This window comes from Gallinula chloropus (genome assembly GCF_964237585.1).
Source record: "Gallinula chloropus genome assembly, chromosome: 5".
NCBI classification, from domain to species: domain Eukaryota; kingdom Metazoa; phylum Chordata; class Aves; order Gruiformes; family Rallidae; genus Gallinula; species Gallinula chloropus.
The window spans coordinates 50,371,579-50,394,945 of record NC_140090.1 but is presented as its reverse complement, the minus strand read 5'-3'; the positions used below and the strand labels follow the sequence as shown (position 1 = coordinate 50,394,945).

The 23,367-nt window shown below is 61.0% G+C and overlaps 6 protein-coding genes across 6 annotated transcripts; 3 read left to right on the top strand and 3 right to left on the bottom strand.

Moving 5' to 3' along the window:
* Positions 1-268: 268 nt before the first annotated feature.
* ZNF511 (zinc finger protein 511) lies at positions 269-7,935 on the top strand (the record flags this gene model as incomplete). Its single annotated transcript, XM_084264598.1, has 8 exons — positions 269-286; positions 1,072-1,560; positions 1,758-1,831; positions 2,565-2,766; positions 2,919-3,043; positions 4,031-4,216; positions 6,789-6,884; positions 7,507-7,935. 7 exons carry the CDS (start codon positions 269-271, stop codon positions 6,856-6,858), a joined length of 1,164 nt encoding a protein of 387 aa, XP_084120724.1. The 3' UTR covers positions 6,859-6,884; positions 7,507-7,935.
* A 2,739-nt stretch (positions 7,936-10,674) lies between these two features.
* LOC311192372 (uncharacterized protein) lies at positions 10,675-11,939 on the top strand. Its single transcript, XM_084264833.1, has 4 exons — positions 10,675-10,717; positions 10,947-11,025; positions 11,131-11,189; positions 11,608-11,939. Exons 1-4 carry the CDS (start codon positions 10,710-10,712, stop codon positions 11,846-11,848), a joined length of 387 nt encoding a protein of 128 aa, XP_084120959.1. The 5' UTR covers positions 10,675-10,709; the 3' UTR covers positions 11,849-11,939.
* A 387-nt stretch (positions 11,940-12,326) lies between these two features.
* ECHS1 (enoyl-CoA hydratase, short chain 1) lies at positions 12,327-14,439 on the bottom strand. Its single transcript, XM_084265044.1, has 8 exons — positions 14,288-14,439; positions 13,636-13,833; positions 13,401-13,528; positions 13,212-13,311; positions 13,000-13,104; positions 12,791-12,910; positions 12,635-12,702; positions 12,327-12,544 (listed from the first exon to the last, which is right to left on the bottom strand). The coding sequence occupies exons 1-8, from the start codon at positions 14,400-14,402 to the stop codon at positions 12,479-12,481; spliced, it is 900 nt and encodes a 299-aa protein (XP_084121170.1). The 5' UTR covers positions 14,403-14,439; the 3' UTR covers positions 12,327-12,478.
* Positions 14,440-15,318: 879 nt separating this feature from the next.
* SPRN (shadow of prion protein) lies at positions 15,319-15,711 on the top strand (the record flags this gene model as incomplete). The annotated part of the gene is made up of 1 exon (XM_084264536.1): positions 15,319-15,711. One exon carries the CDS (start codon positions 15,319-15,321, stop codon positions 15,709-15,711), a length of 393 nt encoding a protein of 130 aa, XP_084120662.1.
* A 326-nt stretch (positions 15,712-16,037) lies between these two features.
* Positions 16,038-18,955, bottom strand: MTG1 (mitochondrial ribosome associated GTPase 1; the record flags this gene model as incomplete). Its single annotated transcript, XM_084265444.1, has 11 exons — positions 16,038-16,483; positions 16,607-16,719; positions 16,840-16,921; positions 17,125-17,221; positions 17,435-17,496; positions 17,610-17,700; positions 17,899-17,955; positions 18,190-18,270; positions 18,360-18,464; positions 18,687-18,751; positions 18,826-18,955. The coding sequence occupies 11 exons, from the start codon at positions 18,953-18,955 to the stop codon at positions 16,386-16,388; spliced, it is 981 nt and encodes a 326-aa protein (XP_084121570.1). The 3' UTR covers positions 16,038-16,385.
* Positions 18,956-19,611: 656 nt separating this feature from the next.
* Positions 19,612-22,392, bottom strand: PAOX (polyamine oxidase; the record flags this gene model as incomplete). Its single annotated transcript, XM_084264537.1, has 7 exons — positions 19,612-19,789; positions 20,240-20,397; positions 20,502-20,614; positions 20,781-21,036; positions 21,221-21,420; positions 21,499-21,991; positions 22,245-22,392. 7 exons carry the CDS (start codon positions 22,390-22,392, stop codon positions 19,649-19,651), a joined length of 1,509 nt encoding a protein of 502 aa, XP_084120663.1. The 3' UTR covers positions 19,612-19,648.
* Between the last annotated feature and the right edge of the window lie 975 nt (positions 22,393-23,367).

The window sequence follows — 23,367 nt, the reverse complement described above, 5'->3', positions numbered from 1 at the left end:
CAAACCCCACCCTAACTGCAGAGGACTTCTCAACCTTAGAAACCACACTGACAGTGCAAAAGGTTCGGGCTGTCGGGAAAATGCACTGGTTCCTGCACGGACAGGCCACAGGCACAGCTGAAATCACCAGCTTCGGCAGCCTGCCCAAGCCCCCACTTCAGGAGTTATTCAGATGCAATTTTTCCATGTTTAGGGGGGAGGGAGCTTTGTGTTCTACCATCTGTTTTATTAATGGCCAAGGAACAGCTCCTGCAAAGTTACACCCACAATGGCCACAGAAGCAAGGGTGTGACTAAGGCTCCATAGCGTGACACCCTGCGCAGCAGCAGAATATTGAGTACATGGACACACGTTTTGTTTACCAAAATGATTTAATGAGATTGCCGGTGAAGAACTGTTCACAAGGGCATATAGCAATGGGACAAGGGGCGATGGTTTTAAACTAGAAAAACAGGAGATTCATAGAATCGTAATGGTTGGAAAAGACCTCCAAGATCATCTAGTGCAACCATCTCCCTGCACGAAACCATGTCTCTGAGTACCTGATCCAACCATTCCTTGAACACCCTGAGGGACGGTGACTCCACCACCTCCCTGGGCAACCCATCCCAATGCCCAACCACGCTTCTGGAGAAGAAATTTCACCTCGTATCTAACCTGAACCTCCCCTGGCACACTTTGCAGCCATTCCCTCTTGTCCTGTCGCTGGTTATCTGTGAGAAGCAGCTGACCCCCAGCTCAGTACAACCTCCTTTGAAGTAGTGGTAGAGAGCAATAAGGTCTCCCCTGAACCTCCTCTTCTCCAGGCTAAATAGTCCCAGTTCCCTCAGCCGCTCCTGGGTTAAACATCAGGAAAAAATTCTTCAGTATGAGGGCGGCAGAACACTGTCACAGGCTGCCCGGAGAGGCGGCAGAGGCCCCATCCCTGGAGACACTCCATGATGCGGGCTGGAAGGGATCTCTGAAAGCCTCGGTCTGAGCGCCCACCAAACCCGACTCAAACCGGCGCAAGGTTCGCAGGGCCCAGCCAGGACCGAGCTCACCCATCTGCGCGGGGTAACCTCGCCTCAGGCAGCCGGGAATCCCCCTGCGCGGGAGGGCACAGGCCGCAGAGGGGAACCCCGCCTGGCTCCGAAGAGACAGCTCGTCCCGGTGCGAAGGGTGAGGGATGCCCACCCGCAGGCCGGACGCAGCCCCCAGCGAAAACCCTCCTCCCGCGGGCACCGCGGAACACCCAAACACACCCCCACTCCCTTACCTGCCCGCCCGGAAGCGAAGTGCCCGCCCGGAAATTTCCTCCGCCTGAACCCGGAAGTGCTGGCCGCGCATGCGCGTTCCCTGTCAGACAGCCGCTTCCGCCCGGAAGCGGTCCTGGCGCGGCGGTACCCGCCTGCTATGCTGGCCCTGCCGCCCGGGCTGCGCCGCCGCCTGCGGGACGGGGCGTTCCCGCCCCTCGGGTCGCTCCCGGCCCCTGGGCCGCCGTCCCCCGGGCTGCCCTCGCCGCCCTTCACCTTTTCCCCGCGCCGGCTCCGTCTCGGCTCCCGCCACCCGCTTCTCGAGGTGAGGGGAGGGGTGGTGAGGGGCCGCTCTCCCGCGGGCCTGGGCCCGGGCCCTGCACCCCCAGAGGCCCGCGGCCTGCCCTCCGCACCCCCCCTGCTCCTGGGCCTCTCCCCGCCGCGGCCTGCCGCCGTGCAGAAGAGGGGTTTGCGGTGTGGAGGCAGGCCTGCGGCCCACGACCCCTCTCCTACTCTCTCTAGGATGGGGACGTGCACAGGCACCTCTATCTCCAGGGCGTCCTCACCAGCCTGGCCGAGGTGGCGGAGAGACCCAAGTAAGTGAGGCAGGGCCCAGGTGTGGCATGGCGATGGATCCGGGTGAGGTTCTTGGTTCAGGTGTCCTGGTCCGTTGTGATGTTGGTGTGTGGCACCACCAGTGCGAACCCTGCCTGTGTGCCTCATAGCAGGGTGAGGCTGCTCTGTCCCAACATGAGGGGAAAACTCCTTTGCTCCGTGGGTGCCTGAACACTATGGCAGGCTGCCCAGAGAGGCTGGGGACTCTCCTTCTCTGGGGACATCCCAGACCTGCCTGGATGCTGTCCTGTGTGACTTGCTCGAGGTGAACCTGCTCTGGCAGGGGTTGGGCTGGGTGATCTCTAGAGGTCACTGTCAACCCTGACCAGTCTGTGAGTCTTTAATATACTTGTTTTAAAACTCACTTTGGCATATAAAATCAAGGAAGTACTTTGAGGGTTGTGTGGAATCCTACAGATGCCTGCTGTCAGCATCTGCACAAAGTTTTCCTTGACAGCTGCAAGTTTTAAGTTGAAGCCAACCATTGCTGCTGGGTGTTTATTCTTAATCCAAAGCACCTCCTCGGAGGATGATAATCCATAGGATACTCAAGCCATAATGCTTGAGTTTCTGGTTGCCGGCACCCTTGTAATCTTAATTTCATTGCACCTCTCACGTGATTTAAGCAATATTCTCAAAAATAAGTAAAGTCTTCTAGATGGATGTATGCAGCTTCAGTTAAATTAGGACATGGATGTCCTAATTTCCCTGCAGGGTGTCTGAATTCAGCTGCCACATCTCCGGGTGCTGCCAGGTCTTTGACACGCTGGATGGCTACGAGCACCACTACAACACGCTGCACAGGAACGTCTGTTCCTTCTGCAAGCGCTCCTTCCCATCGGGGCACCTCTTGGACATTCACATCTTGGAGTGGCATGATTCGCTCTTCCAGATACTGGCTGAGAAGCAGAACATGGTGAGTTGCTGTGCCCAGCCCTTCGCTTGTGGTCTGCACACACGGCATGAGTCCATAGAGGCTGACCGGTCGGGGACGGCATCCCTGTGTTCTGCTGATACCGCTTGTCTTTCCCGGTTATTGTGTCTTCTTTTCTCCCCCCTGCCTTTCAGTACAAGTGTTTGGTAGAAGGCTGTGCAGAGAAGTTCAAGAGCAGCAAGGACAGAAAGAATCACTTGGTCAGCGTTCACCTTTATCCGTCTGACTTTCGGTTTGACAGACCAAGGAAGGTGAAAAGGTAACTGCAGAGCTGCGGCGGCACAGCTGGGTTTCCCTTAGAGGTGATGTTGTGCTTTGCTGCTGCTTTTGCTCCCTTCCCAGCGTAAGTGAGTTTGTGTTCTGAGAGGCTCAGATGTGACGTTGTGTGCTGCTTGTAAGAACAGGTAAAAAAACCCCAGGTGTTTGGCATAGAAGTTCGGGGGTCTGTTTAGCTTCACTGAGGTACAGTCAGGCTGTGAAGCCTCCCTGTCCCCCAGGGTTCCCTGAGATGCTGGCTAGAGTGCACGCACAGAGATCAGGGTCCAGGGGAGGCCATGAAGATGATCAGAGGGCTGGAGCACCTCTCCTGTGAAGACAGGCTGAGAGTTGGGCTGGTTCAGCCTGGAGAAGAGAAGGCTGCGGGGAGATCTCTGAGCCCCCTCCAGTCCCTGAAAGACCTACAGGAAAGCTGGGAAGGATTTTGTAAGAGCATGGAGCAATAGGATGAGGGGTGATGGTTTAAACTAGAGCAGGGCAGGTTTAGATGAGACATGAGGAAGAAATTCTTCCCTCTCAGGGTGGTGAGAACCTGGCACAGGTTGCCCAGAGATGTTGTGGAGGCCCCAACCCTGGAGACATCCAAGGTCAGGGTGGATGAAGCTCTGAGCAACCTGAGGTGTGTCTGCTCATGGCAGGGGTGGGAGTGGGTGGCCTCTGAAGTTCTCTTCCCACCTCACAGAGTCTGGGGTTCTGTGATTGGGTCTTCTGAGGCTTGCTTGGGTGGCCTGGTGTGAACGAGTTCTGTGTTATGGCCTGAAGGGCAGAACCTGGGTACAAAGCTGCGTGCTGTAACACACCAGCTCTGAGTACCTGAACAGAAACTCGCTACAGGCCTGTCCTGCAGCTTTCCAGCAGCCTTTTGGCTGTTCCCAGTGGTGTGTGCGGCCACGCTTGGCCCGTTTCGTTGCGAAGTGCCTTTCCTTGTGTGTCAGCTACTGAGAAAAGCTGTACTATGTTGTCTCTGCAGCGGCCCCAAGCATGTGAGCCCTCCCACAAAGCAGGGTGCCAGTGTGCCGATGGACGTGAGCACAGAGACATCGGAGCAATTCCAAGTGGTCCCTATGGATATAGGTCCTGGTGAGGACACGGAGCTGCCTCGGCCTCCAGCCGTCCCTGTCCCTTCAGCGCCGGAGAAGCCGCTCTGCAGATCCAGGTCAGTGCTGCTGGCCTCCGCCGGCACAGAACACTGCCAGAGCTGGGCCCGCATTGTCCGAGCTGCGTTTCGTGGTGCCTAGTGCAGCTCAGTGTGTTTCTGTGCCGAGGGTAAGAGCAGCAGAGTTTCCACGTGTGTTTTAAATGTTGTTTTCCAAAGAGGAGAAGCGTAAGGAGGGACAGGACATGCGTATGCTGTAAAAGCCCACCCGCGGTGCCTTCCCAGCTCTGAAGATGACTGTCCCAAAACACTCAAACTGACTTTCATTCTGGCTTTGTTGTTCAAGAATTTCTCTAAGCTTTGGGTTACTCTAGCCTTGCTTTTATTAACAACCCAGAGTTGGGCCATCACCTCGGTGAGTGGCAACCCAAATGTTATGTTTCTGATTTTAATTGCTCTTTTAACACAGTTATGTAATAGATGAAGCCCCCTGTTTTGAACAGACAAAGTCTCCTGGTTTGGGTGGCTGAAAGCCTGTCCTTTGCCTTTGTTGTCTTCTCTTCGGGTATCAGTGATTACTCAGTCTTGCTTCTCATTCGCATCTTAAATTCTGCCGATCCGCTTTGGTGGTCACTGCCTCCTCTTCTTTCCCAAGGTCTCAATGTTCCATGTCAAACATCTAAATCCTTAGAACTCTACTTAACCATAAATCACCTTACTCTTCTCTTAAACTGAAATACTTTATGATTTATGTTCTATTTGTGCACCTACCCCAGTCAGTCCTTCATTTGTAACTGTCTACTGGTTGACTTTGCTGAGGACTAACTCCTCCATGAAAAGGGCTGCACACAGGATGCTGAGACAGCTCAATAAGATTAAAACACTGTTTAAAAACACCTGCCACTACATGGCTGTGAATACTGTATCATTAATCCGATTCCTTCATGTCCTGGTTTCAGTTAGGATGGAGTTAATTTCTTTCCTAATAGTGAATAGAATACTGTGTTTGGGAGTTAGGATGGGAGCAGGGCTGATAGCACCCTGATGTTTCTAGTTGTTGCCAAGCAATCAGGTACTTTTTCAGTTGTTCATATTACCCTACTAACGAGAAAGGAGAGGACACAGCCAGGACAGGTGACCCAAACTGGCCAAAGAGGGTATTCCATGCCAGTTATATCATGCTCAGTATAAAGGGGGGCTGGTGGGAGGAGGAGCAGGTGGCTCCAGGATGTGTGGTTTTTGGGGATGGTCCAGTTTTTCCAGACAACTTTGGGCTGTGCGGCCTGAGTTGTGTGGCTCAGTGAAAAACTGCATTGTGTATCACCAGTTTCATACATTTTTTGCTCTGAAGTCCTGTTATCATTGTTATATCTTTCTGCTATTCTAGTGAACTATCCTTATCCCAACCCACGGGGTTTTGGTTTCGGATTTTTTTTCCCTTCCCTTTCCCCCTTCTCCCCCCAACTTCCCCCCCCCCTTACTTTTAAAGAACAAATGACTGCGTGGTGCTCGGCTTTCAGCTGGGGCAAAACCATGACACTTCATAATAATAATAAACTAACATACTATTTGTACAAAATTCTATTTTACTTGTAACATTTGTAACACTTTTCCTGTCCTGGCTGTGGTGGGGCTGAGCTGGTGCGTTTCCCTGGGCTCCCGTGCAGCTGCAGTGCGAGGCACAAAAGAGCAGGTGAACATCCCACCCCCGCATCTTAACTTTCGTTAGGCCAGAGCAGCACTGTGGGTTTGGTGGGGTTTTTTTTCTGATTTTTGGTGCTTTGGTTTGGTTTTTTATTTATTTACATGAAATCCTTAAAAAAAAAAAAGTCGAAACCTGGTTTTGAAATCCCCTTGGTCCTGTGCTGTAAAAAATAAAAGATAGCCATTGAAAGGGTGTTGTCCTCTTCCCAGCACCCGCATCAGGGTCACTGTGTTCATCACTTTAATTGTCTCTCAGCAGAGGTTTTGCCTGAGCTATTCCTGTTAGCAAAAGCAGTCCCGTGTTTTGAGCTTGCCACATCATCTGTTGACAGTGTTGGTGGTCTGGGAATGGCGTGATGAGCCCAGGACTTGTGCTGGAAGTGGGAAAACCCGCATCTGCCCTCGGCAACCTCTGCCTTTCACCAACCTCTCCTGCCTTTTACTGGTGGCAGCTCTGCCTCTGTGAAACGAGTTGTTGTTCCTGGGCTTTTTAATGAGTTGTGGAGTCTGAAAGCACTCACAGCACACTGCAGCAAAGGTTGGGTCTGCTCGTGTACGTCACGGCCTGCCTGACAAAATCCCCGCCGGCGTAACGGCGTACAGGCCGGAAAGACGCTCTGATTCTACAGGTTGTAAAGGAGAACTCGCTGCTGAAAGGCTGGTGCTGTTTTTACTGCTGCTTCTTACATTATATTTGGTCCCACCTCCCACCCACTGGTACAGAGAGGAGGGGCCACCAGAATATAAGCGAAAGGTGCAGAATAAACAGGAAAGCAGATGGGTATTTCAGCCGTTATCTGAAAGAGATGGTGTAGAATGTCCTGCTCTTCCCGCTCCGGGAGTTTGAAACGCTGTGCAAGGCATAAATCATCCTGGTGGTCCTGCCAAGAGGTGGGCTGTGTGTGTTAAGGTGTGTCTCCTTTTCCAGGATCCCAGCCACCGTTTGCTTTGGACAAGGTGCCACACGCGGGTTTAAAGGACCACGGAAGAAAGTCTGAAAGTCAGTGCACCGCATCTGTGCCAGGTGATTGTTTTGTGTACGCTGCTGCTCGCCAGCGCTCCCCGTGGCGCTGTGACCGAGCGGGGATGCTTGCCGGCATTGCCTGTGAAGACTCTGCCCCCTACGACGGCAGGTGGAAGGGCAGAAACAGGGATTGTGTGGCCATGGATTGAAATACATCGATGCCTTCGGAGGTGCTTTGCTACAGACCCTTCCTGTCTCTGTACCGCCTCCCTCTGGCAGCATTTCAGAGCTGCCCCGTCCTTCTGTTTGTCCTTGAGATGCAATGCTCTCTTTTCTTGTCCCCTCTGAAATCGTACAACAAATACATTTGCTTCCATGCTGTGGGTTTTTGTGCCTCCTCGGGTGCCAGGGCAGCTCTGGGTGGCACTGACTTTCTAGGTAAGATGGTAACATCTTGCCTGAGCTGGGAAATGCCAAATGCTGTTCTGTAATGGGGAATCACGCAGGTTTTGTGGAAGAACTTGCAAGGGACTGCTGTCAGAAATGCAAGGGGGCTAACACCGAGCAAAATAACTGCAGTGTTCCCTCTCCTTCAGGAAGCCCTGCAGCTGGCCTGGGGCAGTGCTGTGGGTGACAACAATTAATTCCATTCATTTAATTTCATTCTTTCTTTTTCTCACAGTGTTTGTAAAGCTCCCAGTGAGGAGCCCTCGTGACCACAGGCAGGCACGGGGCGGGTGGAACTCCGCATTAGTTGCTTGTGGAAAAGAGTTGGACTGCAGCGGAGCAATGCGACGTGGAGGTGAGGGGAAGTTGGCTGCTGGAGCTGAGACTACACAGGATTGGGTTTTTCTTTTATAGTTTCAACCTTTTGGGGGGTGGGGGGGGCATATTCAAGGAATCCCAAGGCAAAATCTCCTGACTGTATGGAAGCTGGAAACGCCAACAAAACCAAACCAAAAAGTGTTGTTCCCTAATTATGACCTTCTCTGTCTTGCTGGAGTCTGATCCATTCCTTGTTGTTTGCTCTGGAACCCCAGGAAAGGTCTGCCTGGGGCTGGAGAAGCATTCTGGCCCCCTGCAGCTCCTTTCCTCGGGCAGCTTGGTGACTTCTAGCAGATAAATAAAAGGTATTTTTACAAAATGTCTTTGTCGAGAATTTAAACGCTGTTTTGAAGCTTGGGCAGAGTTAGAGGTGCACAGTGAACCTCCCTTTTTCTCCATACACCCCAAAATATGCTTGAGATGGGGGTTAACTTTCTGCTGGAGCTTATTTTTCCCACTTTTTTTTTTAAGTCCTATCCAGAGGAAAATACTGCCTGGAAATCCAGCACGGGGTTCAGCACGCACCCAAACAGGTCTTGGGGTCCTGTTGAACCATGTAACCTACAAAACTGTCCACAAAGGGTAAAGAAAGAGGTTGCTGGCACAACATTTATCCAAGAAGCTTAGGATCTGTAATTGCTTTCTTCCTCCCCGAGGGGGATAAAAAGGGCTTTGAAAAATCCTTGCGGAGAGGAGGAAGGAATGATGCTTATGGAGATGTAGATGTCCCTGTGAGTTTCAAAGTGCTTTGCTCTTTTTTTCAGTTATTTTTTAAAAAACCCTCAGCTGGCTTATCCCTGTTTGGATATCAGTGCTAATCCTTGTTCCTCTGTCTCTGGAGACAGCTGTGTCGAGGATGAGGAGAGCGGTCAGCCCCGGGGAGGGAGTGGCTGGCAGTGCTGGGGGCCCTGCAGTGTCTGCTGCCAGGCCAGAGGGGCAGAAGGAGGGAGAGGGAGGTTCAGGTAGGGAAGGGGAGAGGAAGCAGGGAGCCACCCCCTTGCCCCCTCAAGGCACTCAGCCACACACCCCAGTGGTATCTGCCTCGCTGCGTCTTGGCGGCCACCATGCCGGTGCTCCTGGCCACCTAGGGACACCTGTCAGCATGGACCAGCAATTACCCAAAATGCTTTTTCCCACCCCCATCGCTGTAATAACTGGAGATCTGAAGCAGCCTCCACGTCACTGGAGGGACCTGCAACCTTTGGCACATGTGATGGTACAAAGATCGCGTAGAAGCAGCCCAGTCTGCTCTCCCTGACATGTTTTGGTCTGAAATTTCCACCTGGAAATTCCTCCCTCCCTTTTTCCCAGACTCCGTCTCTCTGCGTGTCAGCCCTCACTGTTAAGAAATAAAAATTGGAGTTTCAGCCTCAGGGCTCATGGCTGGCTTTGTGGGATTCCCAGCTTCATCCAGAGTCTGTGGGCAAGTCTTTTCCACCAAATGTTGTCTCTGCCCCTCCTTCCTCCTCAGGGGAGGTCTCCTCACACTCCTCCCCTGCTCCAGTGTGGGGTCCCACCCATGGCAGACAGTCCTCCACAAACTTCTCCATTGTGAGTCCTTTCCCACAGGGCTTCAGCCTGGTCCCCCATGGGGTCACAAGACCCCCCAGCAAACCTGCTCCAGCATGGGGTCCTCCACAGGCTGCAGGTGGTGTCTCTGCTCCCCATCATCTTCCATGGGCTGTGGGGGGACACGCACTCCACCATGGGGTTCTCCATGGGCTGCAGGGGCATCTTGCTTTCCAGTGCCTGGGGTGCCTCATCCCCCCTCCCTCTTCACCGGCCTCGGTGCCTGCACAGCTCCTTACATCTTCTCACTCCCTTCTCTGAGGGCAAAAAGCAGCTGCCAGTGGTCTTTTACTTCTTAAATGTGATTCCTAGAGGTGCTGTGATGGGCTTGGCCTTGGTCAGCAGCAACTCTGGCCTTAAGCCAGCTGGTGTTTGCTCTGTGGGGCATGCAGAGAGCTGCTTCAGGCTGCTTCTTGCAGAAGCTGCCCCTGCAGTCCCCCCTTCTCCACTCAGCCACCCAAAACCGTAAGGACTCAACATCAGATGGACATGCTGGCCGGATGTACGCATATGCACATGGCAGCAAGCACGAGCAGAGAGCGTGACTCGGGTAGCATCTGTGCACACACACCAGCACAACCCATCCTTGCAGAAGCTGCTGGGGCTTTTGGGGTGTGGGACCAAGAGCACATCCCTCCCTCCAGAGATACCTGTTGGCAGGAGGGGACAGACCTGCCCACCCAGCAGTGCCCATTTTGGGGCTGCCGGTGTTTTCCAAGCATCGCGATGCAACTGGGAGAACTTCCAGTAAGGTCACCGAGCTGCCAGGAGGCCACAGGAGAAATTCAGGCAGCCTGGGGTGCCAGAGTAGTCCTGGAGCTGTAAAGGGAGCAGGGGCAATCATGCTGGATGAAGCTCCTCTCCTTTTGCTGTGTTTATTGAAGCTGTCCTCGTTCGCCTCCATCCCTGCCAAGCAACTGCCTGTGCCCCAACGGCCTCATGGGAGATGCCTGTCTGTGCTGCAGGCATCACTCACCTCTTCTACTTCCTGCCTGGACATCTCTGTCCTTCCTCAGGGGCCTTTGGGAAGTCCATCTACTCAGAGAGGGCTTCAGCCCAGCCACTACCCCACCATGATTTGATTTCAGAGCGCAAATCCAGCTCTTCAACTTGACAGGTTGGAGAACTTGTGGTTTTCCCTGCATTTGGGCTAAGTGGGACAGGGCTTTGTCCCCAAGCCAGCAGAAGGTGTCTCTGCCTGTGGCAGGGAGTTGGGCCAGTTGGAATTGGAAGGTCCCCTTCTGGGAATGAAGGTTGCCTGGAGCATGCCTTCCTCCCTTCTGACACCCACGGCTTGCAAGGGCCCCGTTGTGCTGTAATAAACCTTACTGATCCCATGCCCTGTTTCTGCCATGCAGCGCCGCCGGCATGACCCGGCCCCAGCCAGCACGGCTGCACTGGGGCGTGTTGGCCGGGCGCCCCCGGGCGCGGCTGCACCCGCCTGCGGGCAAAGTGCAGGGCAAGACCCAGGCGGCTCTGCGGGAGGCAGCCATGGAGAGGTATGTCAGCGGGCGCAGGGGGCAGGCAGGGGTGGGCGTTGGGGTTCAGCGGGAGCTGTGGGTGCAGGCGGGGGTTGCAGGAAGGGACTGCGGGCACAGGCAGGTATGACAGGAGCTGTGGGTGCAGGCATGTGCTCTGAATCAAGCAGACCCCGTGCGCGCAGGGTGCGGGTGGGCAGCGATCACCATGGCTCTGCCAACACTGCTCCTCTGCCACCCTCTCTGCCAGCATGAAGTCCGCATGGCTCCGCAGCGTCATTGTCCTGCTGGGTGCTGCCCTCCTCCTGCCTGCTCCTGGGAGCACCAGGGTGAGTCCCACCTTCTCCTGCTGCCCTGGGCACAGGGAGACCCAGGGGTGATCCATGTGCACCTCCCCCCCACACACCAACCAGTGATTCCTTCTCTCCCCACAGGCTCTGAGTGACACCGGGGAGAAGGGCCTGGCCACAGAGCAGGATGTGGTCACCGTAATGTAAGAGGCAGCCGTGCTCCTTGGACCTTTGGGTGCTTGCATCTGGCTTGTAAAGAGCAACAAAGCAACACCCCCAAATGTAAAACATTCCAGAGGGCAATAACCCTTCCTTGTTGCTTTGTGTCCCCCCAGAATGAGGGGCTTCCAACACTGTCTTCACTCATAAATCACCCAAACTCCCTGAGCATTGAGCCTGGGCTGGTTTCCCTTCACTGGCACCAGTGGGGAGCTGTAGGTGCTGCGATGCCAACATCCCAACCCTACCCAGGGATAAGCCACAAAAAGCAACCTCCTGGGCGGGGAAGGGGTAGGAACCTTCACCTAGGTCCTTGCACCATGATGGGGTGGGATTCCCCTGGGGCTGGACACTATTTGGTAACGACGACGCACTGTAACTGGTCTTGCTCTCCTTTTCCAGCACCCAGGGCACACAAGCCATGGATGTGCTGGAGAAGGGCAAGGCCTCCGGAGAGGTGGAACCAGGTATAAAGGTCACCAGCGGTGCCTGGGCTCAGGCAGAACCAGAGGAGGACCGCGACCACCTCTACCACCCCCAGGATGATGCCAGGGAGGTCTATGTCCATGAGCCGCTCCGGATGCTGCCCCTGGAAGTGCAGAGCAGCCTGGAGGAGGATCGGGACCATCTCCACCACAGCTAAGTGGAGACGTGCCAAGAACTCGTCTCTCCCTACCTAGCCAGAACCTTCCTTCCCTGCCTCCTCCCCCTCAATAAACCCTTTCGCCTCTGCACATTGTTTTGGGGTCCTCATTGCTGCCAAAAACCCATCGTTGTGGGCAGACACCCCACATACCCCCTCCCAGGCTTGGCCCTGGGAGGGGTGAGGACGATGCTTCCCCTCCCAGGCTTGGCCCTGGGAGGGGTGAGGACGATGCTTTGGGGTAGGGGGCTCAGCACAGCACCCCAGGCTCAATTCAGGTGGGGCAGAGGCTGGGCAGACTCAGCACATGGGTGTGCTGCAGGCTGTTCCCTCCCCAGGGGACATGTGCTCTGTGAAGCCGCTCTCACCCAGTCCAGCGTCGGGGAGCAGTGCAGTCCTGGAAGGGGTTCTCGGTGAGCCCCAACACTTCCCAGCTCAGAGGGGACCCCCACAGCAAGGATGCCCCATCTCCCAGCAGCACCAGGAAAACCTTTTAATAACAGGGGCAAAGGTGCTCCCTGCTGCTGGCTGTCTCCTATCGCTCGCTGCAGGAACCCTCTGCAGGGGGATGCAGGGAGCTCACGGGCAGCTGGCGGCCACGGGGACCTGCAGTGAATCCTGTGCCTGGGATTAGCTGTCGGTGAAGTTCGCCTTGCGCTTCTCCACGAAGGCCGTCATCCCTTCCTTGCGGTCATCCTGCGCGGAGCAGAGAGACGAGGTAAGGGGCCTGTGGCAGCCCCACCATGTTCCCCTCCCCACCCCATTTGGGCCGAGTTCCCGACTCACAGTGGCAAAGGTGGCATAAAAAAGTCGCTTTTCTGTCCTGTTCCCCTCCGTCAGTGTTGTCTCAAAGGCTGGGAGCAAAGGAGAAATTGGGGAGACCCTGCTGCCTGGTTCCATGCCCCTGTGGAGGGGTTCCCGGTTGGCACCCCCAGCCCCTACCAGCATTGACTGACTCCTTTGCCATAGCGACCACCAGTTTGGAGTTGCTGGCGATCTTCTCAGCACAGCTGATGGCTGCGTCCAGCAGCTTCTCCACGGGAAAGACCTTGCTGACCAGACCTAGGACAGACGGTAGGAGGTAAGGGGGTGGCGGGGGGACAGCTCCCCACCAGACCCTCGTGGTGCCAGGGCTGGCCCATGGCCCTCACCTGCCTCCTTCGCCTCCGCTGCCGAAATCCGGTCGCCAGTGAGGACCATCTCCATTGCCAGCGACTTCCCTACCGCCCTGGTCAACCTCTGCGTCCCTCCAGCGCCTGGGGGCATTTGGGGAAGGGAAAGGTCCGGAGGGGGACATGTGGGGGTCCCCACTGTCCCTGTTCCAGACAGCATGGACCCCACTTGCTGGGTGCCCCCCACTCACCCGGGATGGTCCCCAGCAGAATTTCGGGTTGCCCAAACTGCGCCTTTTCCCCAGCATAAATGATGTCACACATCATGGCCAGCTCACACCCACCGCCCAGCTGGGACAGGGGAGGAAGAGAAAGGTCAGGGGGTGCCGAGGCAGAACTGGAAGGGGAGGGGGAGCGTGGAGAGGTGGCGGGGGACTCACGGCGTAGCCGTTCACGGCGGCAATGATGGGTTTGCGGACGGTGGAAACCTTGTCCCACCCGGCGAGGAAGCCGCCACCGTAGCACTCCTGGAAGTTTTTATGCTGCATCTCCTTGATGTCTGCGCCGGCTGCGAAGGGGAAAGGGAGGGGAGATGGGGACATGTGGGGTGTGTGCCTGTCCCCTGCCAACCCCCTCAAATCCAAAGGCCAGGGTGGGGAGAAGCACCCTGCCTACCCGCAAAGGCCTTCTGGCTGCCGGTGATGACGATGGCCCCAACCTGCGGGTCGCTCTCCAGGGTCTCCAGCGCCCGTCGCAGCTCCTGCATCAGCCCCTCGCAGAGGGCGTTCAGCGCCTGTGGCCGGTTCAGCTGGATCAGGCCCACGTTCTGCTGCGCCCCCGTCTTCTGCACCGAGAGGTACTGGAACGGGGCCCCTGCCCGCCGCCCCCCGGCACCGCCCCGTTAGTCAACGGGCTGCTGGCAACCGGAGGAGAATCTCTCCCCCCTCACCCCCGGCGCGCCTCCGACTCGGGTCCCGCCGCCGCGCTATTTTAAGGCGACCTTCGAGGAGGCGGGGCGTGCGCCAGCGGTCACCGGCAGCCGGCGGGACGTCCCGCTCGGGGACTCGGCACCGGGGCCCGCGGGGAGCCGCCGGCGCCCTCCGGACCAGGGACCTCCCCGTCCCGTGCCGGTGCAGGACCCCGGTGCACGGTGCTGGGCCCGTCCGCAGCGCCGAGCGGCGCGGAGGGCGGTGCCAGGACCCCGGTGAGCAGCGCGTACATGGCGCGCAGGGAGCCGGTGCCCGGTGTCGGCGCCCCCGGGATGCTCGGAGGCCTGTTCCCGCCCCGCCCCGGTGCCGCGCCGCGCCCGCCCCGGTGCCCCGCTCACCGGCGCTGCAGGCGCGCGGCCCCGCGAGGAGGCGGGGCGGCGGTGGCGGCAGGAGGACATGACGGCGCGCGGCAGCGGCGGCGGGGCGGAGGAGCGCGCGCAGCGAGGCGGCCATGGCGGAGCGCGGTGGAACGCGGCGGAACGCGGCAGGACGGCCCTGCCTCCGCGGGAGCCCCGCCCTCGCCCCGCGCCCATTGGACGAGACGACCCCGCCCTCCCGCTCGCCATCGCCATTGGCCGAGGCCGTGACGTCGTTGTGGGCGGGGCCTCGGCGAAGGGCTGGCCGGGTCCTGCGCCCCTCGGGACGGCCTGCGGCTGCCCAGAGTGCGGCGGGGGGGGCGAGGGCGCCGGGGCGGGCCTGGCCCCGTCTGGCCCCACGCGGCTGGACACGAGTGGGGCCCGAGGGGCACACTCAGAATCAGGGCGGGGGGGTAGTTAGAGGCGCCTTGGGACGGGCCCGCGGTGGCGGGCTGGTTCCCCCGGTTCTCCCGCCGCTGCACGCGTTGCCACGGGCGGCCCCGCGTGGGCGCCGCGGCCCGCTCCCCCCGTCCTCCACCTCCCTCCCTCCCTCCATCCCCGCCGCCGCGCCGTCCCGAGAACGCGGCGCCGCGCGTGGGGTGGGCGCGGGCGGCGCGAGCGCGGCGGCCGGGAGCGCGCGCGGGGAGGAGCAGAGCGGAGGGAGCCAGCGGCAGCGCCGGGCCCGGTGAGCCCCACGGGCGGGGGGGCACGGACGTGCCCCGCGGCCGCGGCGTGGCGTGGGGGGGGGGGGAAAGCGGGGACGGGTGCGCGAGGCGCGCGTGTGCGCACGGGCGAGCCCGAGGGGCGCGCGTGAGAGCGCGCGCCCGCATCCACGGGCGACCTCGCGCGGGGCCGCGTCCGGCCGGTGCGCGCGAGAGCGCCCAGCCGCGCGCGGCCGGCGCGCGGTTACTCAGCCCGCGAGGCGCCGCGCGAGAGAGACGCGGGTCCCGCGCGCGACCGCGGCGGGACCGGTGCCGGAGCGCCGGGGCCCTCCCGGTGCACGCCCGGGCGAGATGCGGCGGAGCGCGGCGGCGTGCTGGGCCCTGCTGCTGCTGGCCGCCGCCTTCTGCGACACGGCGGCCGGCAAGGGCGGGCGCGGCGGGGCCCGGGGAGCGGCGCGCGGCGGGGCACGAGGGGCCGCACGGGCCCGGGTGAAGGCGGCGGTTCCCCGGTACGGCTCGGCCGGGGCGGCCGTGCGGGTGGCGGCGGCGGCGGCGGCGGGAGCGGCGGCGGGGGCCGCCTTGCGCCGAGCCCGGTTGGCCGGCGAGCCGGATGGGGGTGACGGCGTCGAGTACCGAGACGGCAACTGGACGGCGGCCGCCTGGACCTCCGCCGCGCCGCGCCGGGCCCCGCCGGGCTGGGCCGTCCCCTGGCTCTGGCCCCTGGCTGCCGTCCTCCGCCGTTGACGGTTTTGGGGCAGGGGGGGAGAAACCACCCTGACCGTGCCCGGCGTGGCTGCCCACCCACCGCCCCCAGCGGCGGCTCCCAGCGCTGGCTCCCAGCGCTGTTCCCCATTTCCTCCCCTCACCCCCATTACCCGCCGCCCCGGGGCGGGACCCCGCGGGAAGCCCCACCACCTTCCCTGCCCTCCCCGTGCCCATCACCACCGGGCCGGGCTCCTTTCCAGCGCCCCTCAGTACCGGGGTGCGCGGAGACGGCAGTGCAGCTGGGCAGAAAGCAGGTGAGGCAGGATGCGGGGTGGGGGGCTCATGCCAGGGGCCACAGCCACAGCTCCATACCCACAGGAGTTTTATTTCCGGACAGAGGACCCTGAGGGGGTCAGTACCACAGCACGGGAATGTCTCTCCACGGGGGTTTTGTCTGGGCAAGGGGCAGCAGCTGTACCCCAGGTGCTCCTGGGGGAGCTGGGGCTGCCGCACCCCTCACCAAGAGCATCACCCTGTGTGGTGACAGCACGGCGGGGCAGCCACAGCCCCGTGCAGCATCACAGCCACGAAACTGGGGACAGCCCTGGCAGAGCCGATTGGAATTGTGCACCAGAGCTCCCCCACGGGGTGTCCCTGGGTGGCCAGGCCTTCACTCCCTGTGCAGGCGGTGCCTCTCTCCCGTGGGATAGGGCTCAGTCCAACGTCACCCTGCCCAAGTATCCGGCACGGAAATCCCGCAAGAACTCATAGGCAGCAGCTGGGTAGTTGAGCATCGTCACGTTGACATTCCCTGGAGACCAGGACACAAGTGCAGGAGGTGTCGGGGGAGCCTGCAGCCACCTCAGGATCCCCAAAAGCCTGTCCGCTTGCACCCCAAGCAGCAGAGTTACACCCCTCCACCCACAGTACTCACCCGTCCCTGTCAGCATCTTCACCTTCTGTGTTCTGCCCCGGGCAAGGGCCACACGCTTCAGGACAGGCTCAATGTCATCACAGGCCTCGGCCAGCCCGTAGCGCTGCACATACCTGCCAAAGGAGGTGGTGGCTTACACCCTGTGGGCATCACTTCTTCCCCTCCATCCCCCCACTTCCCAATCAGGGACCAGATGCAAGCCAGGGCCCTCTCCAGTTCCCTCACCGGCTCACCTAAACTGCTGCTGCTTGTTCAGGACATACAGCAGGTAGTCGGCCATGATGTCCTCCCCCACCAGGTGGTCATGGATGGCTCCTGGGGGAAAGGAAAAAAAAAGGTGAAGCCCCAGCTGCCCGCAGCCCTGCTCTGAGCCCTGGCCACCTCTCCTGCTGCCTGCATGCCCCCTGAGGGCACCCACTCAGTGCACACCAGCAACACACTTGGCAGTACCAGGTACAGCCAGGTCTCAAAGCCATGTCTGGGGAGTGTCCACCCCCCCTCCACCCTGCCTTCCTCACCACACAGCGCCAGCTTCATGCCTGTCTCCACATCCCCCAGCTTTGGGGGCAGCACACCAGGCGTGTCCACCAGGAACATCAGGGGCTTCTCGCAGACCTGGGGCAGTCAGGGTCGTTAAAGACATGTGGCTCAGTAATTAGCACTATGGATGCTGACACGGGTAATGAGCAAGGCGCTGAGCTGGACCCGGGACCTGAGTGATCCTTGGAGACCAGCTCTGTGTGCCTCGAGGTTTTTCCAGGGCTGCTGGGAGAGCACAGCAGAGCCCGCCCGGCACTCACCCAGCCAGCTGCACTGTGGAGAAGGTACCTGGATTTTGGTCAGCACCGCCTTGGTGATGCCTGGCTCTCCACCAACGATGGTGGCTTTTCCTTTGGGGAGAGGAGAGACATGGTCAGAGGAGCAAGCGGCGCTCTGCCCTGCCACCCACTCCACAGCTGCGCCAGCAGCTCCTCCCCAGCCCCAGGCACCGCAGAGAAAATACCCTTTTTGAGGTGCAGCCTGCGCAGGGAGTTGATGAGCGACGACTTGCCTACGTTGGGCACGCCAATCACCAGGATGCTGTACTCAGTGCTCTGGAAGCAAGGAGGACGTGGGTAGGGAGTGACTGGTTATCAGGCCCCCCGATGGTGAAACAACCTGGCCATTGCTGGTGGTTCTGACACGGGCGTGAGCTGCCTCGTCCCTCCAGCACAAGAGGCAGGTGACCCGCAGGTAGCCACCCTTGACTCCCTGCACGTGTGCTGGTGCTCTCGCCACTGTCATCCTCTCACCTCGGCCCTGTGGAAACGTGGGCTGCTGCCCACCAGCTTGGCGACCAGGGGAACAATCTGTAGAGGAAACACAGAGAAGGGTGTGCTTGGAGGACGCTGTGCCAGAAGGAGGTGCAAAACAGGGCCAAGCAGATGAACAGGGTGCCTTGGGTGAGCTGGAAACAAACACTGCTTGGGGCTAGCTGGCATCACTGCAGCAGGGCACTGAGGCTCCGTCACAGGGTTGGGAGATCAGCATGTGGCCCTCAGCTGCAACGAGCAGGGCCAGGCATGGGGCTATCAGCCCATTACCTTCTTGACGTTGACGTCGTGCTGGCAGTCAGCGAAGACAACATGCGGGCATCCCTGCTGCTTCAGGCGCTCCAGGATGGTCTGCGGGAACAGGCAGAGGCGTTGCTGGCACCCGTCTGCGGCAACCCGTGGGACCCCAGCCATCTAACCAGCCCTGCCATGGCACTCACCGGCTGCTGGCGAGGATCAGCCAGGTCCATCTTGTTCAGCACCAGGATGTGCGGGCGGATGCCCAGCACCTCCTGCAGCATGGGGTTACGGCCCGACAGCGGGATGTGAGTGCTGCTAAGGAGCGCGGCTACTGGTGTGGGAGTGGGCGCTGGGGGGGCGGCCGGGGAGCCGGTGGGGCTGGCGCAGCAATGGGGAGGGGTACAGGACGGGGGAAGGGGCGGCCAGGGTACGCGGAGGGGAGGACCGGTGCGGAGGCGGGGAAGGGATGGCGGGGCTCAGGCTCCCGCTGTGCCAGGGGACACCCGCAGGGCCGTGCCGGAGGATATACGAGCGTCGTGCACCTCGATGAGGCAGTCGGCGCGCCGCAGGGAGGCCCGCATCTGCCGCAGGCCTGCAACACAGCGCCGGGTGAGCGGCGCCGGGAGCGGGGGGTGGGCGGCAGCCCGCCGCAGCCCCGCCCCTCACCTTTCGCCATGTGCCCCGGGAACCAGGAGGCCACATCGCGACCCCCGAAATCGAAGCGCTGCCGGAACCGTCCCGGCGCCGTCCCGGCCCCGCTCACGGCCGCCCGCAGCGCTCCCGCCCACCCTCTCATGGCGCTGGCGGCGCACATTCAGCTCCGCCACATCCGGCGCGACGTGAGCGACTGGGCTCCCTGTGGGTGTTGCCACGGCGGGTGGGCGGAGCCGGACAGGCTGCGGCCGGAGCCGGCGGAGGGCGGTGCCAGCCCCCCGGCTGGCGGAGCCAGGCCCGATGGGCGGAGCAAGATCCAGTGGGCGGGGCGCTCCCCTCTGCGGCCGCCGCTGCTGGTTTCCCCTCAGCGTTATGGCAGAGGTGCGGCCTTCGGGGCCCCCAGCGGCGGGTCCCGGCAGCACGGCGGGTCCCTCTGCGGCGGGTCCCGGCAGCACGGCGGGTCCCGCCTCCCGAGCAGCGCCCCCGGCGGGGCCCGCCGCCCCCCGTGCCGCGGGGCCGACCCCTCCAGCCGCTCCTCAGGCGCCCCCAGCCCCTGAGCCCGCCCCTGAGCCAGGCCCGACGCAGGCCCCGCTGGACGACACCCGCTTCCTGATCGCCAGCACCAACTGGTACTGACGCCGCGGCCCCCTGCCCCGCCGGACCGCAGCCGGAGCGCCGCATCCATCCTGCCGGAGAGAGAGAGAGAGAGAGAGAGAGAGAGAGAAGCCTCCGCGCCCCGCCACCAGCCGGGTCTCCCAATAAAGCAGACTGACCGGCAGCGAGCTGTGGAGCACGGGCTTTATTTACCCTCCCCGCCCCCCTCGCCTCAGGCCCCTCAGAGCCCCGGAGCAGGGCTGGGCGCCTTGAAGAAGTGGTTGAGTCGCTCGGCCTCTCTCCAGCCCGACAGCAGGGCCCCATGGGTGGTGGAGTAGAAGGTGCGGTGGGTGGCCTCGCCGGCAAAGAGGAGCTGCAGAGGCTGTGGCAAGGGGTGAGGTGAGCGCTGGGGGTCTGCCCCCGCCCCTAACCCCAGGGGATGCTGGCTTGCACTAAAACCACCTGCCCTTTGACACCTCGCAGATGTATGACCTGCTCTGCAGACATGTAGGGACTGATGAGCGGGCGCCTTCCTTTCCTTAGAGACCCGCCCGTACCCTGAGGATGCCAGAGTGTGGTTGGGAGGAGCTAGGTGTTCCCACATTTTATGGAATGGAGTTCCCCTCCAGCCCTATGGAGCCCAGTGGGAGAAGCCAAAGGGGGTTGGTTGGTGACCCGAGAATCAGTGACCATTGAATGGGAGTGGGGAGTGCCACTGCCCCCTGCTCCTGCAGTGCCATGTTTCCACCCTGCTTCATCTGCCCCCACGCCTGGAGGGTCCTGCTCCCTGACACCATGGCAGGCTACATTCCTAAGGGCCAAAAGCAATTACCCTGGGGTCCTCGGGGTCCTCAGGCAGGGGCTGAGCCAGCACGTCGATGTCATCTCCTGAGCTGCCGACAGCCACATAGCTGTAGGACCCCCGGGTGTAGGGAGCGCTGTGCCATCGGGACCTCAGCACACTCCTGGGAGCAGGCAGGCCCGGGTTCCCTGCAGGCATGGGTTTTGGGTGGGATCCAGAAACCTGAGTGCTTGTTTCCCTGGGGTGGGAAGTGGGGCTGGGGTGATGAGAAGGGCAGGGGAGGTGACAGTACCTGTCAGTTTGCGGAGGACACATGTCATGGTGTTGAGAACCTCTGTGTCACTCAGTGTCTCCATGTACTCTGACTCCTTCCCTGCGATGAAGCCGCAGAGGACGTGCCCATGCCTGGGGGAAGGAAGGACAGTGCTGAGAGCTGCCTGCTGCCCTCCCTGCCCCAAAACACCGCCACATCATGGGCCACCAGAGAAGCTCCAGACAGGACATGTGAAGGTGCTCCTTCACATTGCCCGGAGGATGCAATGCCCCTTTGCTGACACTCCTGGCCACGTACTGCTCCGGTGGTTGGAGGACCACAAATCCGATGAGCTTCTTGAACCAGTTGGCTGCCAAGTCAGAGCTGGGCTCCTCGAGGGGTGATTCGTCCTCCCACACCACTTCAAGGAGCTGCTGCTGGGGTTCCCAGAAAGGCTGCTCAAAATCCAGGAAGATCTTGTTGTTGGTACCGAAACCCAGGTGGCGAATGGCCTCTGCTTTCCGCTCAGGCAGGGGAGGCTGGAAGAAGTCCTGGTGGCGTTCCTTGAGGAAACCTGTAAGCAGATCGGGCAAAAGATGGGCAGCTCTGTTCACTGGGCTCCTAAACGGGGTCTGAGATACTTTCCCCTCCCCAAACCTATTCCCAGCTTCCCCTCAGTGGGAGAGGGGAGGCTGTGAAGAGATTAGGGTGAGTCTGGAACAGGAACAGGCAAGGCATGGAGGTGTTGGTGTCCTCACCCAGGGGCACAGTGACGATGACGTGGTCAGCGAGAAAAGCGTCTCCGTCCTCGCACTCCACCCGGACGGGGAAATCCCTGCCCTTGTCCCCTTCCTCGTGGAAGGACCCTCTCCACTGGATGGTCCTCACTGCCTTGTTGAGCAGGATGGTGCCCTCTGGGAGAGCTGAGACCATGCGATCGGGCAAGCTGCTATAGCCACTGTGGGAAGAGGCACTGCTGGGGATGGGGTACCCCCCGAAATGCTTTTCACGTCCCCCTCCACAGCTCCAGGCTTACCCTGGGAAGGTGCAGTCCAGGCCGGGCAGGGAGACATACTCCCCAAAGGGCTCCAGAGCCACCAGGTCCATGCTGTGGGTCCCGCTGATGCAACACTCCAGCTTGAGGCAGGTGGCGAGGATGGCCAGCCAGAGCCGCTGGGCATCCTCCTCACCTCCCCCAAAAGTGGGGACCTTTGGGCCAATCTCGGCCCGCAGGTACTGTCCGACACTGGGTGCTGGCAGCTCCTTGGCCCCCTGAAAAGTGCGGGCGGAGGCCAGGAGGGTGTCGAAGAGGTCACGGGCTTCATTCACCATCTGAGGGCTCAGCACCCTCCCCGAGCTGCCGTAGGTGACGGAGGGCAGCGGGGGGTGGCCCCCTGCCTCCACCCGCTGGTTCTCTTCCTGGGCAGCCTCGGGGCCCAGCAGGTCGTAGGAGGTGGCCAGCTGAAAGATGGGGTTCCCCGGCGAGGGGCCGTGGATCCAGTGTGCCCCCATCTCTGCCAGCCCCGACGCTGCGGAAAGGGGAGGGAGATGAACGCGTGGCGGAACTCTCGGGAGGAGCGCCAGCACCCCCAACCCCGTGTATCCCCCGTCACCCCTGCCCTCTGCCCGTCACCAGCTCCGGTCTGCACTCGCCGCGCCCACAGGACCCCAGCCCCGTGCCCCTCCCGGCCCCGCGGGGGGCAGCTCCGTAGCAGCCTCTCGCATCCCTTCTTCCGTTCCCCCGCGTATCCCCCTCCCCAGTCCCCGGTGCCTCCCCCGTACCGAAGGGGCGGGTGTAGACGCGGCCCCCGGCGCGGGTCCCCGCCTCCAGCAGGCGGAGGCAGCCGTGCCCGCAGAGCCGCTGCGCCGCCCCCAGCCCCGCCAGCCCCGCGCCCACCGCCAACACTCGCCACCCGCCGCCACCCTCCATGGCGCCCGGCCTGACCCTGCCCGGCCTGGGCCCGGCAGGCCCCGCCCTCACCCGAAGCCCCGCCCCGCTCCCGGGGCTCGGCGGAGGTGGCGGGCCCGGCCCTGGCTTGCCCTGATGCTGGAGAAGGTCCGGCGGGGGAGAGGGGCAGCTCCCCGCGATAGCCCCCCTCTCCCGCTCTGCCCCCGACAGCTCCGGGGGCTTCCGAACTTCTGTGAGCGCGAATCAACCCCCTCGGCGCCCGGGCTGCCTGGTGGTCCCCGGCTGGCAACCTGCTGTCCCGGGGGATGCCACTGCCTTCCGGGTGGTGGGGTCCCGGTGTCCTCTTTGCTGGGGCTCCCCGGGGAGCCCTTGCCGCCCCTGCGCGTACAGACGGGGCGGAAGTGCCAGGGGTACCCGAGCTGCGGCGCAGGCTCCTGGAACCGATCCCCTTTGAGCATTTATTTCGGAGGGAGCTTCCCCGCCTCCGGGTTTCCAGTAAACAGCAGGGCGGGATGGCATGGTGAGGGGCACTGCACTGTCACAGGACGCGATGCCGGCGTGGTGACCTCTTCGCTGGGAGGCAGTGGCCCTGCAACCCAGTCCCGGCGCATTTGGGGCCACCAGCTCCCCGGGATGGGGCATGGGCATCAGCGCTGGTAGACACAGGTGTCCCCAGAGACCTGCAGCTGCAGGGCCCCAGGGCCACACGGTGAAAGCAGATGCTTGGCTTGACGCAGCTGAGTCCTAACCCCCTCCTCCCCCACACACACCCCTAGATGGAGACCTTCCACCTCCCTGGGGACCTGTCTGGGGGAAGAAGGGTACCCCGCATCCAACCTGAATTCCCCATGGCTGCGATCTGGGGCTGGGACCCCTCGCCGCATCACCTGCTCCTGCCGAGAAGGGTTTGGCCTCGTCTGTCCCCTCCATCCCTGCTCATGTGGTGATGGGGGGCTGCTCTCAGACCTCCCCATGGCCAGACCCAACAAGCCCAGC

What these genes read in the sequence shown, in the direction of transcription:
- LOC311192372 (XM_084264833.1), top strand. An exon ending in CTGCTCCTGGGAGCACCAGG is followed by an intron (nt 11,026 to 11,130) that starts GTGAGTCCCACC and finishes CTCTCCCCACAG; the next exon opens with GCTCTGAGTGACACCGGGGA. An exon ending in CAGGATGTGGTCACCGTAAT is followed by an intron (nt 11,190 to 11,607) that starts GTAAGAGGCAGC and finishes CTCCTTTTCCAG; the next exon opens with CACCCAGGGCACACAAGCCA.
- ECHS1 (XM_084265044.1), bottom strand. Translation starts at nt 14,402, where the DNA reads ATGGCCGCCTCGCTGCGCGCGCTCCTCCGCCCCGCCGCCGCTGCCGCG. An exon ending in TCTGCTGGGGACCATCCCGG is followed by an intron (nt 13,105 to 13,211) that starts GTGAGTGGGGGG and finishes AAATGCCCCCAG; the next exon opens with GCGCTGGAGGGACGCAGAGG. An exon ending in TTTATGCCACCTTTGCCACT is followed by an intron (nt 12,545 to 12,634) that starts GTGAGTCGGGAA and finishes TGCTCCGCGCAG; the next exon opens with GATGACCGCAAGGAAGGGAT.